Source organism: Acartia tonsa, chromosome 10 (assembly GCF_053477335.1).
Source record: "Acartia tonsa isolate MP-2025a chromosome 10, ASM5347733v1, whole genome shotgun sequence".
NCBI classification, from domain to species: domain Eukaryota; kingdom Metazoa; phylum Arthropoda; class Copepoda; order Calanoida; family Acartiidae; genus Acartia; species Acartia tonsa.
Window position 1 is genome coordinate 29719408 of NC_137269.1, and position 27518 is coordinate 29746925.

General features: G+C 32.0%; 1 protein-coding gene across 1 annotated transcript in view; it reads left to right on the forward strand.

Annotated features, from left to right (window-relative positions):
- The first annotated feature begins 14131 nt into the window (after nt 1–14131).
- The window catches only part of LOC145329824 (FMRFamide receptor-like), a 36767-nt gene continuing 23380 nt past the window's right edge, over nt 14132–27518 (forward strand). Inside the window, exons 1-4 of the mRNA XM_080174226.1 lie at nt 14132–14225; nt 15217–15349; nt 20913–20992; nt 22198–22297. Coding sequence (XP_080030352.1) covers nt 14165–14225; nt 15217–15349; nt 20913–20992; nt 22198–22297 — 374 coding nt within the window. The 5' untranslated portion in view covers nt 14132–14164. The remainder of the gene's footprint in view (nt 14226–15216; nt 15350–20912; nt 20993–22197; nt 22298–27518) is intronic.

A 27518-nucleotide genomic window follows, 5' to 3' on the forward strand; every position in this document is an offset into this window, starting at 1 on the left:
CAGTGTAATTTACAGCCCAATGTCCCGTCTTCTCTGCAATTACTTGCACACTAGTTCAATATCTCTCACCTCCTAAAAATGATATAAGACTGTTCATTCCTATCATTAACCTAATTATTTTTTGGATTTATACTAAAGAATATAACTGTCCTTGTTAAAATTTAAAAAGAACAAAGTGGGTGTAAAAGTGCAGTGTTAATCTAGATTAAATTCTTATGTTAATTTTATTAAAAGCTTATATAAAAGTTTTTTCCAGAAAGGTGAGAAAAAGAAAAACTTATAAAATTTTTATTTAATAATCAACAAAGGTGGTGATTTATAAACTTACGAATTTTAAACTTCTATTCTGTTATTATATTTTACTAGTACAGTAGGACTGATGAGCTGATCAAGTATTGGATATAGATTTTTAGTAGTCCTAGATTGTCCTAATGTTTACGTGAATATGAGTTAGATTAGCCCCTACAACGTCTATTAAGCTAACTATGACAAATTTAAAGTTCAACTAAAGCTTTTATTACAATAGCTTTTTTGTTGTTTTTCAAAAGCACATCCAACACTTTTTAAAAGAAGGTGTATCAACTTTTTCACTTTTTATTTAAGATAGCTAGCCGGCTCTTTTAGTAAGTAGTAGATGTAAAATTTTTCATAGAATTCAGATATGCAATCGGTTTTTTTTGTAGACCTCTTATTTTTTAAGTAATTTAAGTTTAAAAAAAAAATAATTAAGTCGGTTTTAAGGTACTAAAACGCAACAAAATAAAAGAAGAAAATGGCCAGTATGAACAAAAATAGTAAGATCTTTAATTTGACACCTTACTTTTAAAATTCTGTTGAGTAATTATTGAAAAAATCATTTTTTTTAATCTCGGTTTAATAAAAACTTTAAACCTAAATATTTTATCAAACAGACATAAAAAATTGGGTTCATGTATACCTATAGAATCAGAAAAATATTACAAATCCGTTCTAAGCAAAATTGAAAAAGTTTTAAAAAATTGTAATAAAAAATAAAAAAAATAAAAAGTTTATTTTAAGAATTGTAACTACTAAACTAGCCAATCACAAATCGCGAAAATTGACGAATCGCGAACCTTAACCTATAAAGTTAACCAATAGAATTGCCAAAAAAAAAGGAGAACGTTCATACAATATATACAATAGATACTACAATAAATATAGTGATATTACAGAACATGTAAAGAATGAAAAATTATGAACAAATATGCATCAGTCTGTTTATAAACTTCAAAACAATGCAGTTAAAAATACATTATTGTTTCTTGTGTTTAAAAAATATCTGCTACATTGCATTGTCTTTTGTTTAGGTTTTGTTCAGGTTTTATTCAAGCTAACCCTTTAAAGCCGAAAATTATGATTCTTAAAATAAACTTATATTTTTTATTTTAGTTTTATAAAAGTTTTTCAATTTTGCTTAGACTGGATTCATATTATTTTTCTCATTCTAAAAGTTATGAACACATACTTTTTATGCCTGTGAGAGGATATTTTTAATTTCAAAGTTTTGATTAATCCGAGGTTAACAAAATAGATTTTTTCAATAATTACTTAACAGAATTTTAAAAGTAAGGTGTCAAATTAAAGATCTTACTATTTTTGTTCATACTGGCCATTTTCTTCTTTTATTTTGTTGCGTTTTAGTACCTTAAAACCGACTTAATTATTTTTTTTAAAAACTTAAATTACTTAAAAAATAAGAGGTCTACAAAAAAAACCGATTGCATATCTGAATTCTATGAAAAATTTTACATCTACTACTTACTAAAAGAGCCGGCTAGCTATCTTAAATAAAAAATGAAAAAGTTGATACAACTTCTTTTAAAGAAAATCCCAAGTTCTTTGAAAAGATATGATTCAATTTAATAATTTCTGAAGGGTTATAGATATCAAATCAAGACTGTCAAACTTTTGTACTGTTATTATATCCTACACTAACGCGGCAACGCCACTAGAGGCGTCTGATGGCACTTGAGATGGGGATGAGGAAGAAAAAAAAGTCGATCAAACCCTACTTTAAATTTTAATTTTAAAAAGAAAAAGTACATTTTTTTTTTGGGGGGGGGGGGTCTTATTGTTCCAAAGACAACTTCTTTTAGGAGGGTGGAAGTACGCTCCCCCCAAACCTTTTAATGACCTATGAGAAGCTAAACTGTTAAGGAGAACCATATCGGTTCAGTGGTTATCATTTTGTATAGATAGACAGAAATCCTGTTACTTTAACATAAGAATAGAAAAAAATTCTATTACAATTATTTAACATCAAGTCGATATTTTGTCATCAATGCACTACTTTTTTCACTGGTTTAATCTACATGTTAAGGGTTGGATCTAAAAATTCACCCGATTTTTACAAAATGCACGGAACCATTCCTAACCCTTTGTACACAAAATTTTTTGTATAGCTATATATTGGACATAGTCGTCCTTGTTTTATTTTTACGAAAGCAAAAGTAATTTTGTTTCACTAGGACAGGTGTAAATAAAATAAAAAAATCATCAAAACATTTTTTCTCGTATTCATTCGAATCCGGTGGATAGGAACCAGTTCTCATCCATACGAAAAAACTATGTCTAACATCGTATTATATCCCAGCTTTCTATGAATATAAAAATGTACAATCATAAGATTAAAACCAGTCTTTTTAGCCCGTGCCTTCGGCACCTCGGTGCTAAAAAAACTATGTCTAGCATCGTATTATATCCAGCTTTCTATGAATATAAAAATGTACAATCATAAGATTAAAACCAGTTTTTTTAGCCCGTGCCTTCGGCACCTAATTGTACATTCTATATCCACGGAAAGCCGTTTATAATACAATGAAAGAAATAACTATTCCTTATTTGTTTGAACAAGCGAAACAAAGTTTTTGATATATTTCTCTTTCAAAACAAGATTCTCATAATAAAACAAGAATATATATTTCTACAAGTAGCGGAGCACAAGCACCTCAAAGGGAAGATATACATAATTGATGGATACGTCTTAACTATAAGTTTTTTATTCACGTTGCAGTAAAAAAAAGGCAGAAAAGGGGAGAAATTTGTAGTTTTAAAAACTTTTCTCATTTTGTTGTGTTACCCCTTTATTCACTAATATCAATAAATACTTGAAAAGTTTTAATTCATATTCCAAAATGTAATTGAAACATAGAATTTTTTCCTGCACCAAAGGTTACAATCCTTCTTACAGATTTAGGGATCACCCTCCGCCTGTGAGCCCCAGGTCTAAACCTGACTCAAATATGGCAATCCCTCTTATTAAACAAATTATCAAAGCATCCAACGGGCTTTAGTTTGAACTTAGTTGTTGCTATGCTGACATATCATTGACATATAAATGGTATAAATTTCTATACTTATATCAACACTCATTATTACATGGATAAAATCGAAAAATCATTGCATTGTCGGTATCAAAGTGCAGTTTAAATACAAAGAATAGATTTAGTTTTTTATTTTATTTATGCTAATAATTCATAGGGAATGGGGATTTAGTTGTTATAGAACATGTTATGCGTTTTTACCTGTTCATTTTCGTTTACAATATTGAAAAAGTTTTTGAAGTTTATTTGAAAAGGAAAAGTAATAAAAGAATCATTGGCTATATTCACTTTAATAGCTTAGTGGTTCAACACACCGCCCCCTCTAGCATTTTCAAATTTTGTTCTAGAGCCGGCGGGAACCTAAAAGCAACACAGATACTTTATTTGAAAATTAAATGTATGGGTTGGGAAACTTTTTTGGTTCACTATCATTTACAGGAAAATTATAGAATAAATAACCGGGAAAACAAATCCACTTAGGAAAAAAACGTATCTAAAAGGTTTGATACACGTCAAATAAATGTATCAAAAAGTTATGATTTCCCAAAGTTTTCAATGCAGTTTTTTGTAGAATAGATCAAATGTTAATGATATCTTAGTGCGCCCCTTCACCCGAAGTAGTGAGCACTGATAACCCACCTTCCCCTCCTTATTTTAAAATAGATTGAAAGTAATTGCTAATTGTTTTTTACTTTAGGTCAGGTTTTATTGTGTACTGCATAGTACCACTGTTTTAGGGCATAGTAAGTATAGGTTTGCTTCTAAAAGGGTTTAGGCATAAGAAAACATCAAATCACACCCTCCAGAATTTTCTATTTTAAAAATAAGTTGGTGGGGGTGAGGATGCTCAACCAGCACTTTGTATGTGTGACAGTAACCTTTTTACAACTATCATTTAGTTCTTATCTCATAGTAATTAGTAAAATAAAGATTAAAACTTTGAAAACCAAATTTCTGAAAATAGAAAGTACCTACTATCAAAAAAACAAATTGATTTTCAATGCTAGTCAAAGTAATATATAGCCTATCTTTATTATGCATTTTTGAACAAATTATTAACTTTGCATCTTTTTTTAAATCCTTTTTTCTTAAAAAAAGGATTGGCTTATCTTTACAGTGTTGCTTTTTATATAACAATATTGGTACATAAAAAATGAGAATAACTACTTTTTCCCTCATGTTACATATCTCAATTATTATTGCCTTTGATGCAAAAAATGGCATAAGATCAACTTTGCAATAAAACTTTTTTAATGCGGGATACATAATTAAACTGGATCATATTGTCAAAAGCTATCATAACTGTACAAAATTAAGTTAAAACTACATTATTGCAAAAAAATTTACAAAATTTTCAGTTAATTATGATATCAGTAAAAAATCTTACAAAAGATTTATCCTATTTTGTTACATTATAATTGTACTAGCGGCTACGCCCCCTAGAGGCCTCTAGGGGCACTTGAGGAGGAGAGAGTCAAATTTAATAACCCATTTTCTTATTTTAAATTTTTAAAGAAAAAGGGAAAAAAAATTTTGGGGGAGGGGCAAAAAAAATTTTTTTTGGGAGGGGGTGCCCCCCCTCATTTTAAATTTTAGTTAAAAAAATTTAAAAATTTTTTTCCCACCCCCCCAAAAAATAGTTATAAACCTTCCCGGGACCTATGAGAAGCTATCCTGGTAAGGAGAACCCGATCGGTTCAGCGGTTAGCGAGACCCTTCGGTACAGACACACAGACACACAGATACACAGATACACAGACACACAGACATCCTGTTACTTTAGTATAAGGATGTAATTACAAGAATGTAGTTCCAAAGATATTTTTGGGCATATAAAACTTTGATATATACTTGCGAAATTATTACTTTTTCATTTCACATTTTTGTAGATGTGATTGGACATAAAAAGTCAAAATTATCAATATAAAAAATATATGTTAGAAAATACAAAATGGGTCTTTGAACAGGACGTATAAAAGTAAATCTGTCAGTCTAGATGGCCAATAAATCAAACACAATAAAACTATTTAAACTTGTAAAAATGTTTACCAAGTGGTATTTACCACATATTTATAAAAGTGTTTTTTAGTTTTACCAAAGAGATTTTTAAACCAATTATTAATTCAGCATTTAGTAGTAGAATTTTAGAAGTTTTTATTTTTATTTAATGTGCAAGTACTTTATCATGTTTATCATTCTTTATTTTGAAATTAGCGGCTTCGTCCCTAGCCTATAGGAACTTTGCTCCAAGAGTTAATTTTAAAAAATGTAGTACATGTGGTGCAGCACCAAATAGTTGGTATCATCTGCATCATCAAAAAAAAATGATGGGGATTTTTTTTATTTTTTTGGGGGTTGGGGGTGTCCCATCCCCGAGAAAATAGCCTAAAACCACCACAGGTCCAGTAGGTATATTCCCTGAAGAGTAGAATCCAATTGGTTCAGTGGTTACCGAGATCTTAAGGGACGGACAGACATCAAGCTACTTTGTATTATTTGATATAACTTTTACTGATCACGTATAATTTAGAGTTCAATTGTGTACAGTACATATTAAAAACCCTTTAAAATCTGCTTACATTCCCGGTCTATTAAGTCTTTGTAATCCTTTATGAAACAGGGACCAGAGGACAAAAAAACAAACACAATACATACCCCTCATCATTTTTAATACATGTGCTATCAATAGCAATATGAATATTAAAATATTAATTTAAAATCCATTGTCTTATGCCTTTAATTAAAAAGAATACAGTTTTATCTTTCAATAATCCATCCCTAAGTTCTTAATAACATTACAAAAGGCTAGACAGATACACAGACAGAAACAAAGGTGAAAGGTGTGCGACAAAAAGTTTGACTTTCAGAATCATTTTTGATATTTGTACTGCAACTAATGGTTCCCCACTCTAGTCTGGAATTTGGTTATCTAAAACCTTTTTTTGGTTGGTATAAACTTGCAGTGACCAAAAATTTCAACCAATAATTATTAATACATAGAAGAATACAACTTCCTGTCCATTGTCTTATCCCTGAAGACCCTTACAAATTTTGAAAAGTCCCCCTTTAGGATTTTTGGCTTGTACAGGATAACATTTTTAAAATAAACTTTTTCTATAGAATTTCTACACAAATCTTAAAATAAACTTTTGCAGTCCCGCCAAAACTTGACATAAAAATGATATTACCTTACAGCTTATGTACATATTATCAATAGTCAAGTCATACCAATCAGGGATCTAAAGGGATAGGACAATGGCCGATAAATTGATGTACATTGCATCCCCTATGTTGATACACAAAATTACCCCTTCTGTAGATTACTATGAGTGGTTGATATGTTAGGACACTCAAATTGATAAAGCAACCAATTAAAATTCATTAAAAGTCTCTAAAGTTGTTAAGCCAACGAATTAAAAAAATACGTTAGTATAAAACTTTGGGGACTAGTGTAATAAACAGCCAATTGTCCCCTCTCTCCCTCTCTCTCTCTGCATACCAATATGGAATAAAGTACAGTGAAAAACTATAACTTTGTTTGCGGGAATTGTAAGGTAAAATTGACCATCTGGGGTAATGTATCTATTGTATTTCAAAGGCTTAAGCTATCATCGGACCTAATCGTCTTGAAATCACCCTTTATTACTGATTTTGTATAATGTGTCAAATATATAAAAGAAAAGTAGATTATATATTCTTTTCTGTACATATCATTACAAGTGCCAATACTTTATAATAGTGCAGCTACTCTATAACTAGGGTTTCTGTACACATCATTACAAGTGCCAATACTTCATAATAGTGCAGCTACTCTATAACTAGTGTTTCTGTACACATCATTACAAGTGCCAATACTTCATAATAGTGCAGCTACTCTATAACTAGTGTTTCTGTACACATCATTACAAGTGCCAATACTTCATAATAGTGATGCTACTCTATAACTAGTGTTTCTGTACACATCATTACAAGTGCCAATACTTCATAATAGTGATGCTACTCTATAACTAGTGTTTCTGTACACATCATTACAAGTGCCAATACTTCATAATAGTGATGCTACTCTATAACTAGTGTTTCTGTACACATCATTACAAGTGCCAATACTTCATAATAGTGCAGCTACTCTATAACTAGTGTTTCTGTACACATCATTACAAGTGCCAATACTTCATAATAGTGATGCTACTCTATAACTAGTGTTTCTGTACACATCATTACAAGTGCCAATACTTCATAATAGTGATGCTACTCTATAACTAGTGTTTCTGTACATATCATTACAAGTGCCAATACTTCATAATGTGCAGCTACTCTATAACTAGGGTTTCTGTACACATCATTACAAGTGCCAATACTTCATAATAGTGATGCTACTCTATAACTAGTGTTTCTGTACACATCATTACAAGTGCCAATACTTCATAATAGTGATGCTACTCTATAACTAGTGTTTCTGTACACATCATTACAAGTGCCAATACTTCATAATAGTGATGCTACTCTATAACTAGTGTTTCTGTACACATCATTACAAGTGCCAATACTTCATAATAGTGATGCTACTCTATAACTAGGGTTTCTACGACATACCAACTGACGATGTCTGTAAATATTTCGTAAAGTTTATATCTTGAGATTTATTTTAAAAAATTAAAAATTCTTTTTTCTTCAAAAATTTCTGTATTTTTAAAATTGCTGTTTTTTTTTATAGATATTGATACTGCTGGGCTATCCGCGGATACAATTGTCCCAGTTTATTCATGCCTTTGTTTACTTTTAGAATATTCTATTTTAACATTTCTTTCTATGTTTCAACTATCTCGTATTTTATTTATTTAGTAAGTAGCAAAAATAGTTCAGCTCAAAGAAGTTAGGTGGAGGGGGGAATAACCCTTGTGCATATATTTCCTATCTTAATAAACCATATATATTAATGTCAACTTAAAAATTAATCCTTTGTATGATATATTCCTACCCTATATGCAAAAATTATTTCTCTTTTATAGCGGACAGAAAATTAAAATGCATAATTCACAGATCTTTAAAAGTTTGCACATCTTGAGTTTAGGTTAGGTAAAAACTACCACAGAGTTAGTTTAAATATAACCATATCCATATAATAAAGTCACAGGATCTGTGTCTCTGTCTGTCTGTATTGAACCGCTGAATCGATATGGTCCTCCTTTACTATGTAGGTGGATTCTGATAAGGTTTATAACTATGTATATTATGGGAGGGTACCACGACTCATCCAGGAGAAATCTCCCCCCAAAAAAGAAAATGCCGCTAAAAAATAACTTTAAATTATATTTAAGATAAAAATGATAAACCTAGCATAATAAATATAAATCTTGACACAAAACATTCCATGCATTATAGGGATATAATATGCTTTCACTAATCCTATTGCCAAATTATAGGTTAATAATGATAACATATTAATATACATAAATGAATAAATATATATAAAATATCATAATAGTTTAATATTAACCTGTATTTCTTTATAGCTTTGTGTCCCACCCCCCAATAAAATAGCCTAAAACGACCAAAGGACCAGTAGGTATATTCCCTGAAGAGTAGAATTCAATCGGTTCAGTGGTTACAGAGATCTTAAGGGACAGACGGATAGATAGACTGTACAATTATTATAGATTGTACACAAGTGCTAAATAATTTGAAAATAATCTCAAAAAGATACCTCTTTCAAAAGAGCATCAAAGATATAATTTACTTAATCCGTCGCGTCGTTCTTTCGGTCATGCTACAAAAAATGTATATAATTAATTTGTTATTTTCTATTTTTTTTATATACTTTGCTTTGTTTTTATGGCCACTTAACTTCTGTTTTATAACTCACTTTGTCCGGTTGTCTATTCTGAATTTTTAATAAGCCTTTTAATACAAATTTGATTTTACCTTTTCTCTGACGTTGAAATAAAATTTTGTAAATTGATTTATTTCCCGTCAATCATTTGCTTGACCTGAGGTGGATTCTTAAAAAAAACAAGGGTCACTGAAACGGCTATGGTATCCAGAACAACACATTTTTGATAAATCTAAAGATAGGTGTTTTAAAATCATAGAAGGGTTACTAGCATATGATTTTATCCATTTTTGCAGATTCTTATTATAACTTTGGAAGACCATATCCGATTCAGTGATTCTTTTTAAGAATCCACCTCTAGCATACATTCACTTCCATATATGATTACACTCAGAATATTCGAAAAAAAAAAGATAAAATAGCAATTCAATTTTAGGGATATCTACTGTGAAATTGATGTAAAGGTAAATGTTCTATTGTAACATTACGCGGTTCTGATGATTTAATAATCTGGTAAATGCGCGGAAGTGAAATTAAACCCGATCATCTGCTTAGACAATTTTTTATAGTGTGCTAACAGATGCGCAAAGAAATATATTTTTTTTTGCAGGGAGGGAGGGGAAGTTAGGCAGCTTATTTCACTAGTCCCCAAAATTTTATAATAACGTTTTCTACTTCTCAACAACTTTGGATTGGGTACTTTTATTGAATTTTGATTGGATACTTCATTAAGTTGAGTGTCCAAACAATCTAACCATTAATTGTAATCTACAGAAGGGATAATTTTGTGTATTACCATTTGGGATGTACAGCAATTTATTGGCCATTGTGTTATCCTTTTAGATCCCTGTTTTTTTTGTATAATAACAAGAATAAGTTACAGGAGTAAGTTTAGCATGTAAAAAAAGTAAGGACATATATGATCATTTACAATGAAAATGAAAAATTGTCATAAAATTGTGAACTTATTTTAAAAATCAATTTAATTGCTTTTAGAAACGCGATTTTAAATTATTTTGCAAATCAGAATTATTTAAAGACACTTTTCCTTTTAAACATAAAAATTTCCGACAGATGAATTGATATTTTGCGTATTTGATACGCATGGATTACAGACGCATTTTGATAAAATATCAGGAAACAAGGATGACAACATCCATAAGTAGCGGAGTTCATAAAAAATGGATAAACATCCAGAATGAACTATAGATTATTCAAATACAAAATAAAAAAAATTAAATAAGATTACGAAACCTTTCATGATTTATAATGTGAAAATCTAGGAATCGATCTAGCACCACAACCAATAATCAAATCTCACTGAAACTTTATAGAAGTGTGCAGAATTTCTTTCTTTAATGGGAATCGAGAAAATCATGAAAACTTAAAAATCTAGGAATCGATCTAGCACCCCAATTAATTGACAGACATACATACATACAGACGGACATTTCAAATTATAGAGTAGCTTCGCTACTAAAAAGGAAAAGTATTTCCAGTATGGCTTCGAAACCGATTAATATCCGCTGTACCGGTTGTCAGCCATACTGAAAAATCAAGTATAGCATCGTATAACAGACAACTTTCTACGAATATTAAAATATAAACAATAAGATTAATGCCAGTTTGTAATTCTTCAATCTTCATGTTTCAATCCGCGAACGCTGTCTATAATATTATGAGATAATAATAGAACACTAACGCAAACATAGTTTTTTTGCCCATTGGTTATTTTGCCCAATGTGTCTTTTTTTGTCTTCTGTCCATTAGAACTTTGGTCTATGTTCCAACTTAGACGGTTACAGCACCTAGCAGCAATAGCTGTACTACGTTTATAGATGTTATCAAATAACCTAATATTGATACGGTAACCATTTTTAAAAGCGAAGCTTTTCTAAAATTAGGGTTGGTCCGTACGTCCGTCCGAGACGGATAGCTTTTTTTATGCATGTTATAATTGTCCTATCGATTTCAAACTTTGCATAGTGATTCCTATAGTAGTTAGGTACAATTTAGAAAGCATAGCAACTCTATAATCATTACCAGAATGTCCGTACGTCCATTTTAAACATGCTGATATTGTTAAGATTTTTGGTCTACTGTTTCCTGGGACAACAAAGTACAATATTATAAGCAAAGCAACTCTATAATAAAGTCCTAAAATTGTAAGTATGTCCATAAACATTATCCTGTATCAATAAGTTTTTTCAACAAATTCACTCACAATTTTGCTTTGACTCTTATTTATTTATATTCTGATTATTCAGTTCTGACACTATACAAGTGTTAATGTCTGTTTGTCATACCGTTTCAGAGCTTCGCTTTTATGGATGTTGTCATCCTTGTTCTTTGAAAAATATTATGAAATAAAATTAAAATTTCAATTTAAATGTAAACCTCTATTGAATTGGACTAATTTAAATAGTATATAGATGTAACCTAAAGGAAGACATACTTCTAGAAGACTCAGACAGATATTATTAGGGTAGCCACTTTTCTTTGAAAAATGTTATGAAATAAAATTAAATTTCAAATTTGTATTTGAAGGTAAGACTCGATTGAATTTGGAATAAATTAAACAGTATATAGAATGTAGATGTAACTTTAAAGAAGACAATTTTTCTAGAAGAGAAGCAAATCTACAAGCAATTGTGTCTTTCCTTATCTGTTAAACATGCTGCTTTCGATCAGGTTCTCTCTCAAGAACAACTTTCCTGTAAATTCCTCTCAAATTATTATTCTTATAACTTATAAGCAAAGAATCGACATATAAATACTTGGATGTTGCACCAGATTTTCATATACTCCATTAATGATACGCACAGCTGGCTTTTTACCCCATAATTTATTTAAAGCTTTTGACAGTATAAAGATAAAATTGTACAATTCTATATTTCTTGTTACGCTTATATATTTAGTTTTTCATAAAAAATATCTGTATGTTTGTTGATGTACTACTATAGTATACTATTTTTTTCATCTTAATTTGTTTTCCTTTATATTTGACGTTATGGTATTTGAAAAAAGGTGGCAATAGCTGACATGGTATCGACATGTACCAAACAAAAAGCATTGTTACTATAAACTTACATATACCCCCATTGGCACTGCCTACAGTTTTTGGAGTACCATACCCCCCAAAAATTTTGGAGGGTTTAAAACCTTTGATACCCCCGCCCCCCCCCCCCCCCTTCAAGAAATTTAATGTTCTTTGTTTTATAACTTTTTTTTATTTTACACCCAAAATATTGTGTTTTTACCCTCTTTCAAAACAATAGGTGGTGACGGGGGGAATTATCACTGGGGTAAAAACTTTGATAGGGGGGGGGGGGGCAGTAATTATTTATGTCATTTTACCCCTTCCCCCCCCCCCCCCCAAGTTAAATTCCCAGTTTTTTTATCCCACGAAAATAAAAGCTTAGATATCATTGAGAATTTATTATGTTATTCTAATGACAGCACAAAAGTTTTAAAAAGGTTGGATATAATTCATGGATTATCCATATCATATTTCCTTTAATTTTGTTGTCACAATATATCTTAAACTTTCTTTGTATGCATTTTTTTCCCTCTGAAAGCGAAGCTACTATATAAACTGGAAAATCAGCAAATTTTTCCTCAAAGTGCTTTGTTGAGCACAGACCACACTTCTACCCTTTTTTTTTATATAAATTCTACATAAGGAAAGGGGGCTAGTTTTTCGTTTGTTTGGTTATTACTTTAAGTTCTGTTGGGTTAGGTTACATTGGGTAATGGTTAGTCCCGGAGGGTTTTTTAAATTAAAAAATCAAAAAGGGGGATGGGGGTCAGTACTCCGCTTGCACTTTGAAGGAAGACACCCTAATTTTAAATGTTTTCCAAATATATCTTTTATGGATTGAAGGGGATTGAAGGTGTTTAACACCTTTATAATACGTCTTAGTAAGTTGATATTTGGAGTTTTAGGACATGTTTGATACACAAAAATGCAGTAAGAAAAAAATATCTAATTTTTTCTTTTTGTTCTTTAAATTTGTTCTTTCAACTTTTGTATTTATAATTGTAAAGTTTTGATTGAATGAATGTTTTTTATTGTGTTATAGAGTAGAATTATAAAAGCAAACAAATCTGAAAATTTGGATTTAGTGCAGTTCAGGGTAAAATGTTCCTGGTAACTAATATCTCCAAAAATCTATGAATTTTAAAGGCTGCAAGCTTCAAGCTGCTGAACGTACATATCATGCCGCGCTTCTTATGGAACAGATTTTCCTTGTTTTAGTATAATTTATGTATTATGATATCGTGGAAATATTTAAAAAGTTATATTTAAATAGAAAATGTAAGAGACAAAGATTAAAGTTAATGTCTACTATGAAAATATCAAAGAGAATTAGGTTGTTTGAAGATTTTATTCATTGTGTTGTATGCTGTATGTTTTATCTTACAAGGATAATTAGGTCCATAGATAGCACAGCCAAAATAAATTAATATATCAGCCCTTTTCCTCATAGGGCCTATCAAGCAATTAGGCCTCCTTATTTTTTTATTTAATTGATATTATAGGAGGGGGGGGGGACTTTTTTTCTTCCAAATAACTAACTCCATCGTTGGGCCCTAATCCTGCGTTGCTACCCAATTAACCTAACTAAAGTAATAAATAAACAACAAAAACAGATAAAAGGAAGAGAGTGGAGGTGGGTAATGATCGACGCAATGACAGATTTACGTACATGGGATTATTAAAGAGTAACTGCACGTCTAAAATTATACTTCTCAATTCATAGTTTTAAAAAATATTTTTCCTTGAAATCTTAATACTACGCATATACAATACAGCATTTATACAGCATATGAATAAAAATACTTTTCTATTACAGGGGAAGGGGTGAAGGTTTTTTAATTCCTCTTAAAATCAGCTTAAACAATAATAATTCTTATTAAGATTCTAGGTGCGCAGCCGTCAGTTGATGATAAAATGAATAAAGTTTTTTGGTTTATACAGGATAAACTTATGTTGGACAGTTTGAGCTTCTGGCTGGTGGGTGTAGTTCAGCTAACTGTCACCATTCTAGGTAAAAACCTGCCCTTAGGTGTCAGGTGCGAGTCTGTGCTTCACCTCGTTAGGAACTTTGTAAAAAGTAACTACTGATTCATGACTTCAAAAGTGAGATTAGGAAAAATGCGGGATTATTTTTCTATGGAAGATTTGTTTTGGTATGGTGGATGTACCCCCTTCTCCCACAAATAGTTATAAACCTTCATTGGACCTACAAGAAGCTTCATTGTAAAGGAAAATAATGCAGGGAAGCAGATGGTGATCTCTTAGGCTACAGACAGACACAGAGACATCCTCTTATTTTTATTTTAAAATATAAATTCTAGAACGTACTTGGCCAAGCGGTAAATAAGATATTTTGCCAGATATGAAAGAAAACAGACAGATGAACGGACGTACAAACATGATATTAGGATATCAAATCAACGTCAACAAATAAAAATAATAAATAAAGTTATAAAAGTTGCATCCTTTTCCTATCTAACTTTTCAAATAATATTTTATTTCGTCAGTTGACTTCCCTGCACCCAGTCCAACCCAAATTTTCTTATTATGTTTTAAGTATACATATTTGTTTTTGTGATTCTAAATAAGTTAGGTAAGGTTAAGTAAGGTGGAAATCAACGCGCGTTAATAATTAACTCAGTTGGATGTCTAAACCTGTTTCTTAAGTGATAATCCGTCAATTCACGGATGTAAATTAGCAGCTGCACAAGGCTAGATCTCTGAAAAGATTTTATTTCTACTGGTTGTTAAGGTATCCTTCTAGGGTTGCAAACACTTATTCAATGGTGAAAAAACTGATTTCACCAATTTTCCACAGATTTTGTCTCAACGTATATTTATATAATAAAACAATAATGTTCGGATTTAGAAATAAAACTCTAAATCTTTAAATAAATCTCTTACTTTAAAAGATATTTCTTTAAAGATTAATTATATAAATATATTGGGATTAAGATTTTTTAAAAGCTGTAATTGAATGTAATTGTCCTTGTTTATTTTAGGAAGCACTGGCAATGCACTGAGTATATTCTTGTTGAGCAGACGAGATTTGTCTTCATCATTCAATCAGCTGTTGGTCACTCTGGCCTCCTTTGATCTCATTTATCTGGCAACCATGATGCTAGATGCACTCAGGTACAGTATTGATCACATTGGCCTCTTTTGATCTTGTTTATCCATGGCAGCCATGATGTTAGATACAGTGTTGTTTACATTGGCCTCCTTTTATCTAAATTATCTGGCAACTAGGATGTTAGATGCGCTCAGGTACAGTGTTGATCACCCTAGTATTATTTGATCTCATTTATCTACAACCATGATGTTAGATGCCCTCCGTTACAGTTTTGGTCACCCTAGTCTTATTTGAGCTCAATCCCATGGCAACCAGAATGATAGATGCTCTCAGGTACAGTGTTGTTTATATTGGCCTCCTTTTAACTCAAATATCTGGCAACAATGGTGTTAGATGCACTCAGGAGGAACAGTGTTGTTCACATTGGCCACCTTTGATCTCATTTATCTGGCAACCATGATGATAGATGTTAGAAGAGAATTAATTTTGAAGTTGAATAGAATTGTAAACTGTATTTACTCAACGCTAACTCAATCTATATCCCCTGAATGTTGTCTAAATGGACTTTTAATGAGCAAAGATACTCTACAACTAGCATTTTTGGTAATGTAAAAATTTTTTAATTGTTCATCCTATTATATAAAGTAGTAAGCGTTTTTTGTCTGTCCCGAAGGATCTCGCTAACCGCTGAACCGACATAGTTCTCCTTTACAGTGAAGCTTCTTATAGGTCCTGGGAAGGTTTTAAACTATTTTTGAAGAGGGTGTCTTCACCCCCCTCCCCCCTATAAAATATTTTTAAAAACTCTTTTGAAACTCAAATTTAAAATGGGAGGAGGTCGACATTTCCCCCTCCTACCAGTGCCCCTAGAGGCTTCTAGGGGCGTAGCCGCTAGTAGAAAATAAATGAGTAACTCATTACATAGTAGAGAAGCTTCTCTGTCATAAAATGCTCTATTCTTCAGGAAGTTCGTGATTCTATTAGGAAAATGTGATTTTCTATCTTTATCTAAGATTTACAGCTAAAATTATTAGTCACGATTCCCTGTACTAATACACATGAGCATTCAGTCAATGATTTATTTAGTCCGTCGATCTGTAGGTCATGTGTCAAAAAAAAAAATAATGAAATATTTTTTTTTTCATTCTCTACCACAACTTACAGTCATTATTTTATCCAGAAAATTATAAATTTGATAATGCTGCGATACTTATGGACAAATGTTCTTGTCGTGGTTATATGATCCAGTAGTTAATTGAATTGCAAAACTTTGTGCTTAATCCTCGTACTCAACCAGGATTTTTGCTGGAGAAGCTGCTCTATAAGTAACCCATTATTGGTCGGACTTGAAGTTGGTTAATTGGTCATTTCAATCCTGTTTTTTCAGGCCAAATATGATGAAATGCTTAAAACCTGTAATTGAATGTCGACGGTATGGCATTAAATAAAGGTAGACTTGTCTGACTTAACTAAATTTTCGTACATTAAAGGTCTTAGATTCACCGGATTTTTGACAACAAAGGGCCTTGGACCATGGCGTACATTTTTTGTCTGGATTTTATAGATTTTGGGGTGTTAGTTTGGGTTAAATTGTCATTAGGAGGGGGGGGGGGGGGTCAGAGTTTGGTATATGTTTTATATATGAATTTTGGGCTGGCTATGGCATTCCATTAAATGTTTTCATGAGGTTGTGGTGTTTTTGCTGCATATATCACCCCTACCACTATGACGACCTTTATGCTGTTTTTCTTGAACAGAAAAACATTTTTTGTGTACAATCTGATATCCCATTGATCTTTCCAACTAATAGATACTGAATGATTTTGTCCAAAATTAACACAGCTTTTTTTAACCAAGAAGAAAAACATTGTTCATTGAAACATAATCTGTGATTTATGTTTGTTGGCCAGGGCATTACAATTCTTGGGTCTTAAACAAAAAAGTATTACAATAATATTCATTTTCGTTCCCGCTGCAAAATTACTACAAAATCTTACCAGAAATATATTAAATACGAGGTAATTTCTTAAAATGAAGAAAATAATTTGTTAAAATCAGAGAAAAGGGAAGTTGATTCTGACAAACAATTCTAGGTGAGATTTCTCCACAACCTTCTTACCATTTTTCTCTCCTTTCGGACCGGCCAACATGCAAAATGACATCTAAGCTTCGCAACTAAAAAAGAGATTTGCAGAAGTATGTATTAATTTATTTCCTTAGAAAAAAAGAGACAGAGGAAATAAAAGTAAAATACATTTTATTGTCATTGGAGGCACATAATCCCTCCCCCCATAACTAAAAAAATACAAGGATCATAAGTAGCTAATGAGAAATAATCTAACCATTTTTTTTTCAAAAGAAAAAAGGATAACTGTATAACAAATGATTTATTTATTTCAAACTGATGGATTCGTCCTTAAAGAACGTCTGGATTGGGAGGGGGTGGAGGGGTTATACCCCCTGAAGTTTTGAAAATATATCAGAATTAATCCCCTACCCCTTTGATGAAAAATAGCTTAAACTATTACAGGGTCTGTCGATATAGTCCCTGAAAAGCAGAAACGAACGACCGAACGGTAAGCCATCGTTCTATTTTGTATTACAGATCAAATGCAATTAGCCATGTAATCGCCCCAGTCAATCTTTTGAGTTGTTAAAATATCAACAAAGTCATATCTAATGTAATCATGAAATTATTACAATATCACTAGTTATTTATCAGCCATTGATACCAGGAATAAGGTATAACCAACAAGGGAATTAAATCTAAAATAATATTTGGGGGGCAAATGGAGAGGTCGTAAATTTTACGATGTATTGCCCCCCAACGACAGCTGAAAAACACATATAGGTTTAGTGATTTTTTCCGAATTAATTTCGTTATTGGTATGAGCTGCATTGATACTTTCATTGGGTATAGTCTTTTTCGTGGCCACGCACCTTAAGGGGCTATTCTTCGTATTTTTCACAATAGGTTTTCTCCTATTTCTAGCTCTAACCCTGCGGGGCCAATTGCCTAACCCTGTAGAGCAATCACCTAACCCAATATATCCTAACCTAACCTAAAATAACCTACAAAAAGCCATTTTAAAAATACGACGAATCGCCCCTAAAGAGGCGTTGCCACGAAAGGAACTATTCCCCTTTCATTAATTAGAAAAAAATATAAAAAGGGTTTTGTGAATTCCACCAACAGAAAATGTGATGCTACCAAACTATGTACTGGTGTATGTATACTATGTACTGGTCACATGGTTTGTCACATGCTGTACCAGAAAATATTTAAATACAAAAAAGTTGGGCTTCGCATATTTTCAATATTGATTTTTTTTCTAGAATATTTTTCCAGTATGGCTACGAATTTACTCTGAATTATAACAGGTTCTAAGCCATACTGCAAAATCTGTAGCGAGACAAAGCGTCTAAAAAATCAGCCATGTGACGCGATAAAATGAGGAATTATCCATCTCTTTTTTAGGGGTTTTCGTTCCCACTTTTCCTCTCATCTCCCTCATTTTTTTGACGTCACATGGCTGATTTTTGGGACACTTTGTCCCGCTACCAAAATCTTCTATTGCATCACTAATGTTCATTAAGTTGAGTGTCTAAACGTTTCTACCACTACTTGTAATCTACAGAAGGATTAATTTTATATATCATTGGACGTGTACTGTACATCAATTTATCGGCCTTTGTCTTATCCCTTTAGATTATTGATTAAGTACCATTCAACAGAATTCTATTATAAGAATTCTTGGGTATAGTCCCTTTTGTGACATCGCACCTTAAGGGGCGATTCTTCGTATTTTTCACAGTAGGGTTTCTTCTATTTCTAGCCCCTTCGGGGGGCTCTAACCCTGCGGGGCCAATTACTAAACCCTGTGGGGCAATCACCTAACCTAACCTTTAAAAGCCATTTTAAAAACACGACAAATCGCCCCTTAAGGTGCGATGTCACGAAAGGGTCTATTCCCGAATTCTTATATGTTTGTCTTCTAAAATTCTACAATTCGTTAATAAACGATAGAGTTACCCTTTTTAAGGGGGGATTAATATTGATTTATGGACAATATGTCCATTTTGTGGGAGGTCAACCCTCCCTGGAGAAGGATTTATAAATTATTATGGGTTAATTAAGATTCCTAAAGGTGGGAGGGGTGGGTTGGAGTTGTCTTAAAATCCTAGACAGCTAGAGAAGAATCTGCTGGTATGGTAGGAAGAAAACAAATCAAGTGGAAATCCTTTTTCAGATATTCAATATTCCATGTTGACATTTTTAAATTGTTTTTATTATTATATTCATTATTTATTGAAAATGTTGAATAAAATAATACATAAAACCATTAATATTTAATTACAATAATATAAAACACAAAAAAGGTTATAATAATATCTATTTTATATATTAAATTATGCTCTTAACACCATGTGAGTTCTTATGTTTTTATTATTAAAAGCGAAGCTTAGGGTCGGTCCGTCTGTACGTCCGTCCGTACGTCCGTAACGGATAGCTTTTTTCGTTTATTTAGGCATGTAAGAATTGTCCTGTCGGTTTCATATGATGCATGGTGATTCCTTTAGTAGTTAGGTACGATTTATAAAGCGTAGCAACTCTATAATAATTACAAAAATGTCCGTACGTCCATTTTAAACATGTTGATTTTTTAACTTTTTTAACAACAAATTTTTATGTGATCTAATCATCGGATTGATTTGATTTTTTTGTATAATGATTGCTGGGACAACAAAGTATAATGTAATAAGCGAAGCAACTCTATAATCAAGTCCTAAAAATGTAAGTATGTCCATAAACATTATCCTGTATCAAGCATTATTTCAACAAATTTACTTACAATTTTGCTTTGACTCTTATACATTTATATTCTGATTATTCAGTTCTGACACTATACAAGTGATAATGTCCGTTTGTCTTACCGTTTCAGTGCTTCACTTTTATGGATGTTGTCATTCTTGTTTAAAATATTTATTACCCTATATGGACTGTCAGACACAATGATCCATCCAACTTTTAAAAAGGGATTTCTAGCTGACGATATTCTTTTTATATATATATTTAATCGCATATGATTTACTAGCGGCTACGCCCCTAGAGGCCTCTGGTGGCACTTTAAATTTTTTTTTATATATTTAAAATATGGCTATTTTGCGTTTGACGTTTATTTTTCGTTGAACTTTCTTTCTAAAATCGAGAAATTAAAAAAAAATTTGATTTCTTTAGGGAGGGTGGTGGTACCCTCCCTCAAAATAGTTATAAACCTTCCCGAGAATCTACCCTGTTAAGGAGAACCCGATCGGTTCAGCGGTTAGCGAGATCCTTCGGTACAAACATACAAACACACAGACAAACACACACACATCCTGTTACTTTATCCTAAGGATTTTAAAAATACGAGCGACGAAATAGTTTTAAACCTTCCCGGGACATATGAGAAGCTACCCTGTTAAAGAAAACAAATCAGTTAAGCGGTTAGCGAGATCCTTCAGTACAAACAAACAGATAGATAGGGAGAGAGACATCGTTCTACTTTGTATTATAGAAAGGGATTGTTGTTTACATTGATTTCCTTTTTAAACATTTTTTGACATATTTGTCCTTGTTTTTAGGCGTCTTGGAATGGACTGGAGGTGGGAGATGTACGCTTTCCCTCATTTTCTACATCCCCTTAACTCAATTGCTCTGACAGGTGATTATGCACAGAGTATTCCTCTTTTTGTGTTAACTAATAATAATTGGTTTTGCGAAATTTTGCACTTTTCTGGAATAACTTATAGCTAACAAGCGTAATAAATCTTAATTAATATATTTTGGGACAAGATAGAAATGTCATCTTTAGAACACAGTTATAGTGTCTGACTGATTATGACGTAACAAAAAAATTAGCCAATGAGAGGCCACTTTAAATTTTACCATAAGTCAATAACGGCCTCTCATTGGCTAATTTTTTTTGTTACGTCATAATCAGTCAGACTCTATTACGGTGTTCTCATCTTTACTACAAAACATTGCCTCCAAAAATCACGAAAAAGTCAGCTGAAAGTACCAAATATTCGAATTAATTCAGTTGTTGGTTACAGCTGGTACTTGTTGTCGTTTGCAAAATGGCCGCTATTAAAATAGCAAAATTACATTCATTAATAGGATTAAAAATAAATCAACCAAGAATTTAAAAAGTTTTTATTTATGTGTAGGTAAACTAAAAGAATGTAAGTTAATAACAAAATAAGTAGAAACAAAATTAATTAATCTTCTTAGCAAAATTAATGAAAGGAAAAAAACAAAGCAAGAGAAGAAGATTAAATTCAGGGCTCCGCAACCGCGCGTAAGCCGCCAGTTAAACAAAACTTTACTAAATAGACGGCTCGTAATAATACGAACAGCAACAGGTTTATACATCCAGCTGTTTTAAAGGTTATCCACGCGGCTGCTGCCGCGGCTGATATGGCCAAATATTTCATTAGATTTTCTTGTCTATGACAATACAAATTACAACCAAAAACAAGATCAATTACTTATCAATAGACAAAGCTTTAAATAACTAGTTTTAAAAGATTGGCTACACTGACTAAAAATCACATAAACCTTGCGTTATTAATTACTTGGATATTGCACTAGATTTTCGCCTTCTCTAATAAAATTGTAATTCCAGCTGGCTAATATAACGCTACCCCACGTCCAACCCTTTGACCCCATTCCCTCCCATCCTACTGGAAGACCATACTGACCAAAAAACGGGGACTATAGTAGCAACTTAAAATGACGGCAAAATTTCTCCTGTCATATCCAAGTATAATATCTACGTATTAAATTAACATTGTCCACGAAAACGTGAATATAAACCTAACGGGCCTACGAAAGGAAAATAATTAATCCTATATGTTTTGATTTCAGGTTCTGTTTATATGACGATGGCCATAGCAATAGAAAGATACATAGCAGTCTATCATCCTCTGGATTACAACAGAGTCATGACTGATGCATCTACACATAGGTAATAATTTGAAAGTAACACGATATTTATATGTCATTCTGCCCGTAAAAAATCTAAGATCTCTAAAAAACAGCTGACCAAATGTGCAAAAGGTATAAAAAATGATACAACAATTAAGAATTTCATTTGAGTCTTTATAGAGTTTAATTGTAAATTTTTGTGTTTCTTTAGTTGTAAAAGGTCACTGTAACTACGCAGAATTGCTCGTTTTCTATTTGAGATAGATAGCTGTGTAAGATTGTTTAAAAATTCTGCTGGCCAATAAGCCTGTAATCTATTACTCCCTTCATACAAAAACAAAATTACCCAGTTTATGACCAAATTTTCGCTGCATTGAAGTAAAATAATAGAGGGGACATGATATATATTTTTTACTCCGCCCACAGTGCGGGAACCCTGTACCAACTCTGTGTTAGGTATTTGTAATCAGCTAATAGCGTTGTAAATATAAAAAAGCCGAGTCCTTACAAAGGCAGAAAGTTGTAATGATTATACATCTATACTTATACATTTATTGTATTGAGTAAAAAGCATAAAAAAAACATTCAAATCAGCGAAAATATACTAATTTCTCTTTTACTAGATAGTTCTCTTGAAAAGCTATAATATTAGGTCTTAATTCATTAATATTTTTGCTAATAGGAATCTTTCTGGACAATTTGTTTAGCTAAGGTTGTTTAGGAGCAAGCTCAAAGTGTCATGTGTGACGTCATAAAAGTCCATCTCTTTTATAGGGGGTGTCCTTTCCCACTTTCTCTCCTCCCTCTTTTATAAACGTATTTTTATGACGTCACAAATGGCACTTTGAGCATTCTCTTGTTTGGAAAATTTGTATTTTAAGGTTTTAAGTAAAAAAAGACACTTTAATTAAAAAAATGTTTTTTTGTTTTTTTTTCTATTTTTAGATTTTTTTAAAGATTGTTTGTTGTATATAGAATAAAAGAATTTTTCAATTGTTCCATACAAAGAACAAAAAAGGTCATTTTTTAACATGGGGGTTAGCAGATACAAAAAGATAGATTATTTGCCATGAAAAATAAAATCTTTGAAAAATTTGCAATTTAAAGATAAATCACTGAACATTTTCTCTATAACTAACATTGTCCGTTTCTCCATCAATAATTTTCTTTGTCTTCGCTACTTACATATGCTGTCATCCTTGTTATTACATAATTCGACCATCATGACATAGATATTAAAAAATATATTAAATTATTTTTATCAGAAAAATGTCATTAAATTTCAACATGAAAATTAGTCATCAATTCATTATTCTAGAATAGTTATTTCGTATTATTGTGTTATTAACAGCTTTCCGCGGATATAAAATGTACAATCATAAGATTAAAACCAGTTTTTTGTCTCTTTTTTTTAGTGCCACCGCACCCTGTATTTTTTTCAGTACGCACCCTGTTCCATTGACAAACCCCCAGAATTTGTAAGTGCCTCACATGACACAACCCAATCTGTCCCAATTTTGTATCACTTTGAAAAGTGCGATTCCAGTTACGTCATATACGTTTTGGGAAAGAAAAAGGGAAGGAGGGGAAAAAATCTCTTCAAAAGAGATGGGAGAAAAGGGAAGACCCAATCTGTCCCAATTTTATATAACTTTTGAAAAGTGCGATTCTTGTGACGTCATATAAAAAGGGAAGGGGGGAAGAAAATCTCTTCAAAAGAGATGGGAGAAAAGGGAAGAGATTTTCTTCCCCCATTCCCTTTGTATATGACGTCACAGGAATCGCACTTTTCAAAAGTGATACAAAATTGGGACAGATTGGGTTGTGTCCCTCACATTGTATTGCAGCAACGTATTATAAAAGTTCTGCAACATGTTTTTGTTATGTTCCGCACTTTGTATTCTTATGTGCCGCTTGATTAAAATAAAGGTGCCGCACCCTGTACTTTTTTAATGCGGTAGCCTATTTGATTTGTTATTACTTGGTTCTTACACCAGATTATTACGTACTTTAATAAAGTGAAACTTGTACTTGGCTAAAATAACACTCTTTACCCCAACCCCTCCTCTCCTACTAGATGAATAAACTGACCAATAAATGATGTATATGTTAGCAACTTAAATTGTTGACATTTTTTCCTGGTCATAATATCCCCTTATATTCTATATCCATTCCTATATTATTATTTTTATTGACTCAACTCCATATACAACATATGTTGCTATTTTCTTGAAAGTGACAATTGTAAAAAAAAGTAGCTGAAACTATGTAATGCATCTCATTTCAGTGTAACCAGATAGGTTAGTTCAAGCAAAGCTACTCTATAGTCTATGTATATAATGTCCGCAGTCTTTTAGTACTGTGATGCTTTTCTTCCCATACAAATATTTTCCCCCTCCCATCTCCCATTTTAAAGTTATCTGTCATTTAAAGCATTGCTACCTTATATTACAGTCTTGTCAGGATGCTGCGCAAAATGGTACAAAAAAATTGACGTCATATGATAAAATAACCAATGAGAGGCGAGTATATATTTTACCATTGGTCAATTACAATGTATACTGGCCTCTCATTGGATAACTTTATAGTATGACGTCATTTTTTGTACCATTTTGCGCAGCATCTCTTGTCAGTATGCCTATCTATAGCTCCTGTTTGTTTCTGCCATCTGTGTGGACATGGAGCCCTTAACCTGCAAGATCATAACCAAATGGGGCTATCCAAACCTAACTGAAAGATAAGAAATTCTGATTTTAAAGATGTAGATATGCATAATTTGATTTTATCCAAAAAAATTTGCAAATATTGAACGTAACTGTTCTTGTGATTTTAACATTTGTCGTATTTTAATATAAAAAGATACATTTCAGCTTTTTATATTTGTCTAAGCCTTAGACGAATTTTCCTATTTGATGACAAGTAGAGTGTTAAAATGGATAAAATATGAAACAATATGCCCCGAGCCTTTAGGGTCTTCTCCCCAAAAGAGGACTGGGTAAAACCCCACTTTTAATATTTTTTTGAAACAATTATTTACATATTCAAAAATTCATTTACCTTGTTATTTTTAGTAGCGAAGCTACTCTATAATTCACTTTGTCTGTCCGTCAGTCAGTCAGTCAGTCAGTCCGTAACGCTATGGAGGAAACGCGATTTACTTGGCTACTATTCAAGATAGACAGTTGAAATTTTATTGAATATTCTCATGACCTATGCCCATCTAATCTATACATTATTTGTCCATCTGTCTGTTATTTGGGGTGCTAGATCGATTCCTAGATTTTCAAGTTTTCGTGATTTTCTCAACTACGTTTCAAGATACAAAGCTGATTCTTCGATTTTTAGGTTTTCATGGTTTTCTCGATTCCTATTCAGGATTGACGACTGAAATTATCAGGGATTGAATATGCTCATGTTCTACATATTTCCATCAAGTTTCATTAAGATTTGTCTATTGGTTGCGGTGTTAGATCGATTTCTAGATTTTTAAGTATTCATGATTGTAAGGTTGCGTGATTTTAAAGGTTTGATGATTTTACCACGATTACTGTTTATTGTATGACACTGCTTTATAGTAATTTTTTCCCGATATCAACTCATAATTTTTGAGCTTCGCTACTTATGGATGTTGTCATCCTTTTTTGTTATCCTATAGGAAACTAATCTAAAAAACATTTTGGGAAAATTAGATTCAACTACTGAAAAGCAAAACCTAAACGGTTCAGCGATTTGACAAACAAACGAAGGAACAATTAAATCATTTTACTTTGCTTATGCCTTTAGTTTAATTAAATTTACGTTACAATTGTACATTATATTTCTTTGTTCTGGCATTACATATTTTACTTACACTGTAACAAGGTCAATTCAATAAACCCCCCTCCCCCGTCCTACTTTCGCTGATTCTGTAATGATTTTCTAGGGTAAATTTAAAGAGAGAACTGTTGGTTGATTTTCTGAGCTGGATCTTTAAATGCGAAGCCGTTGCCGCTGCCAGAGGTACAGCCACTAACCTAATAGCGATCTTTAAATCAAATTGGCTACGCGTGGCCACGGCTATTAATCTTTAAATCTCAACAACTTTTTGAATTTTCAGTAAAAATATGAAGAAAAAAATAATAAAAATACGTAAAAACTTTAAAAATCCATGTTTTATTGGCAGCACTGTCAGTGGCGATGACTACGGCCACGTCCACGGCTACGGCAACGGCTACACATCTAAAGATTCAGCTCTGGGCAATACCCCTTTTTTTCTCTAAACATAATTATTATTATTTCATGCCCTTGATATCGCAGCAATTTATGTACAGTGTCAAAGGACTAAACAATCTCGTGAGAGGTAATATTGTTAACGTAGCGATGTGGTCCAAACTCGAACTCTACACCACTCTAACAACAAGCAATTTACGCTAATGAGGCGGGTTTTCTGGTTAAAATCTACATTTTGTCTCTGAAAAGCAAAATCAGAATTAAATGACCGTTTAGATAATCTTTCTAAATATGAATTTACATAGAGCGATCAACATAGTTTTAGTTTTAGTAGCGAAGCTACTCTATGACCCACTTTGTCTGTCCGTCAGTCCGTAAGTCATGATGTTGGAATGAGTAAGATTATAAAAATTAAGTCAAATGTATTCAAGTTTTGAAAAAAATACCTTAAATTATCTCTGGCTTTCAATATAAAATATTAAAAAATGTAACGTTTCAATTTTTCGTAACATGTAAAAATATAATTAAAGTTTCCTAAATTGGAAATGATTTTGTACAGTGAACCTGAGGTTATATAGATTTATCGAATTCCATTACAATGATGTAGATTCATTTCCCAAAATTATTTTTAAAAGCGAAGCTTTTCTATAATTAGGGTAAGTCCGTCCGTCCGTAACGGATAGCTCTTTTCGTTAATTTAGGCATGTTAGAATTGTCCTAGCGATTTCAAACTTTGCATGATGATTCCTTTAGGAGTTAGGAACGAGTTAGAAAGCAAAGTAACTCTATAATCGTTACCAGAAAGTCCGTACGTCCATTTTAAACATGTTGATTTTTAACTTTTTTAACATCAAATTTTTATGTGATCTAATTATCCGATTGATCTGATTTTTGATATATTGATTTCTGGGACAACAAAGTATAATGTTATAAGCGAGGCAACTCTATAATCAAGTCCTAAAAATGTAAGTATGTCCATAAACATTATCCTGTATCAAGAAGTTTTCCAACAAATTTACTTACAATTTTGCTTTGACTCTAATACATTTATA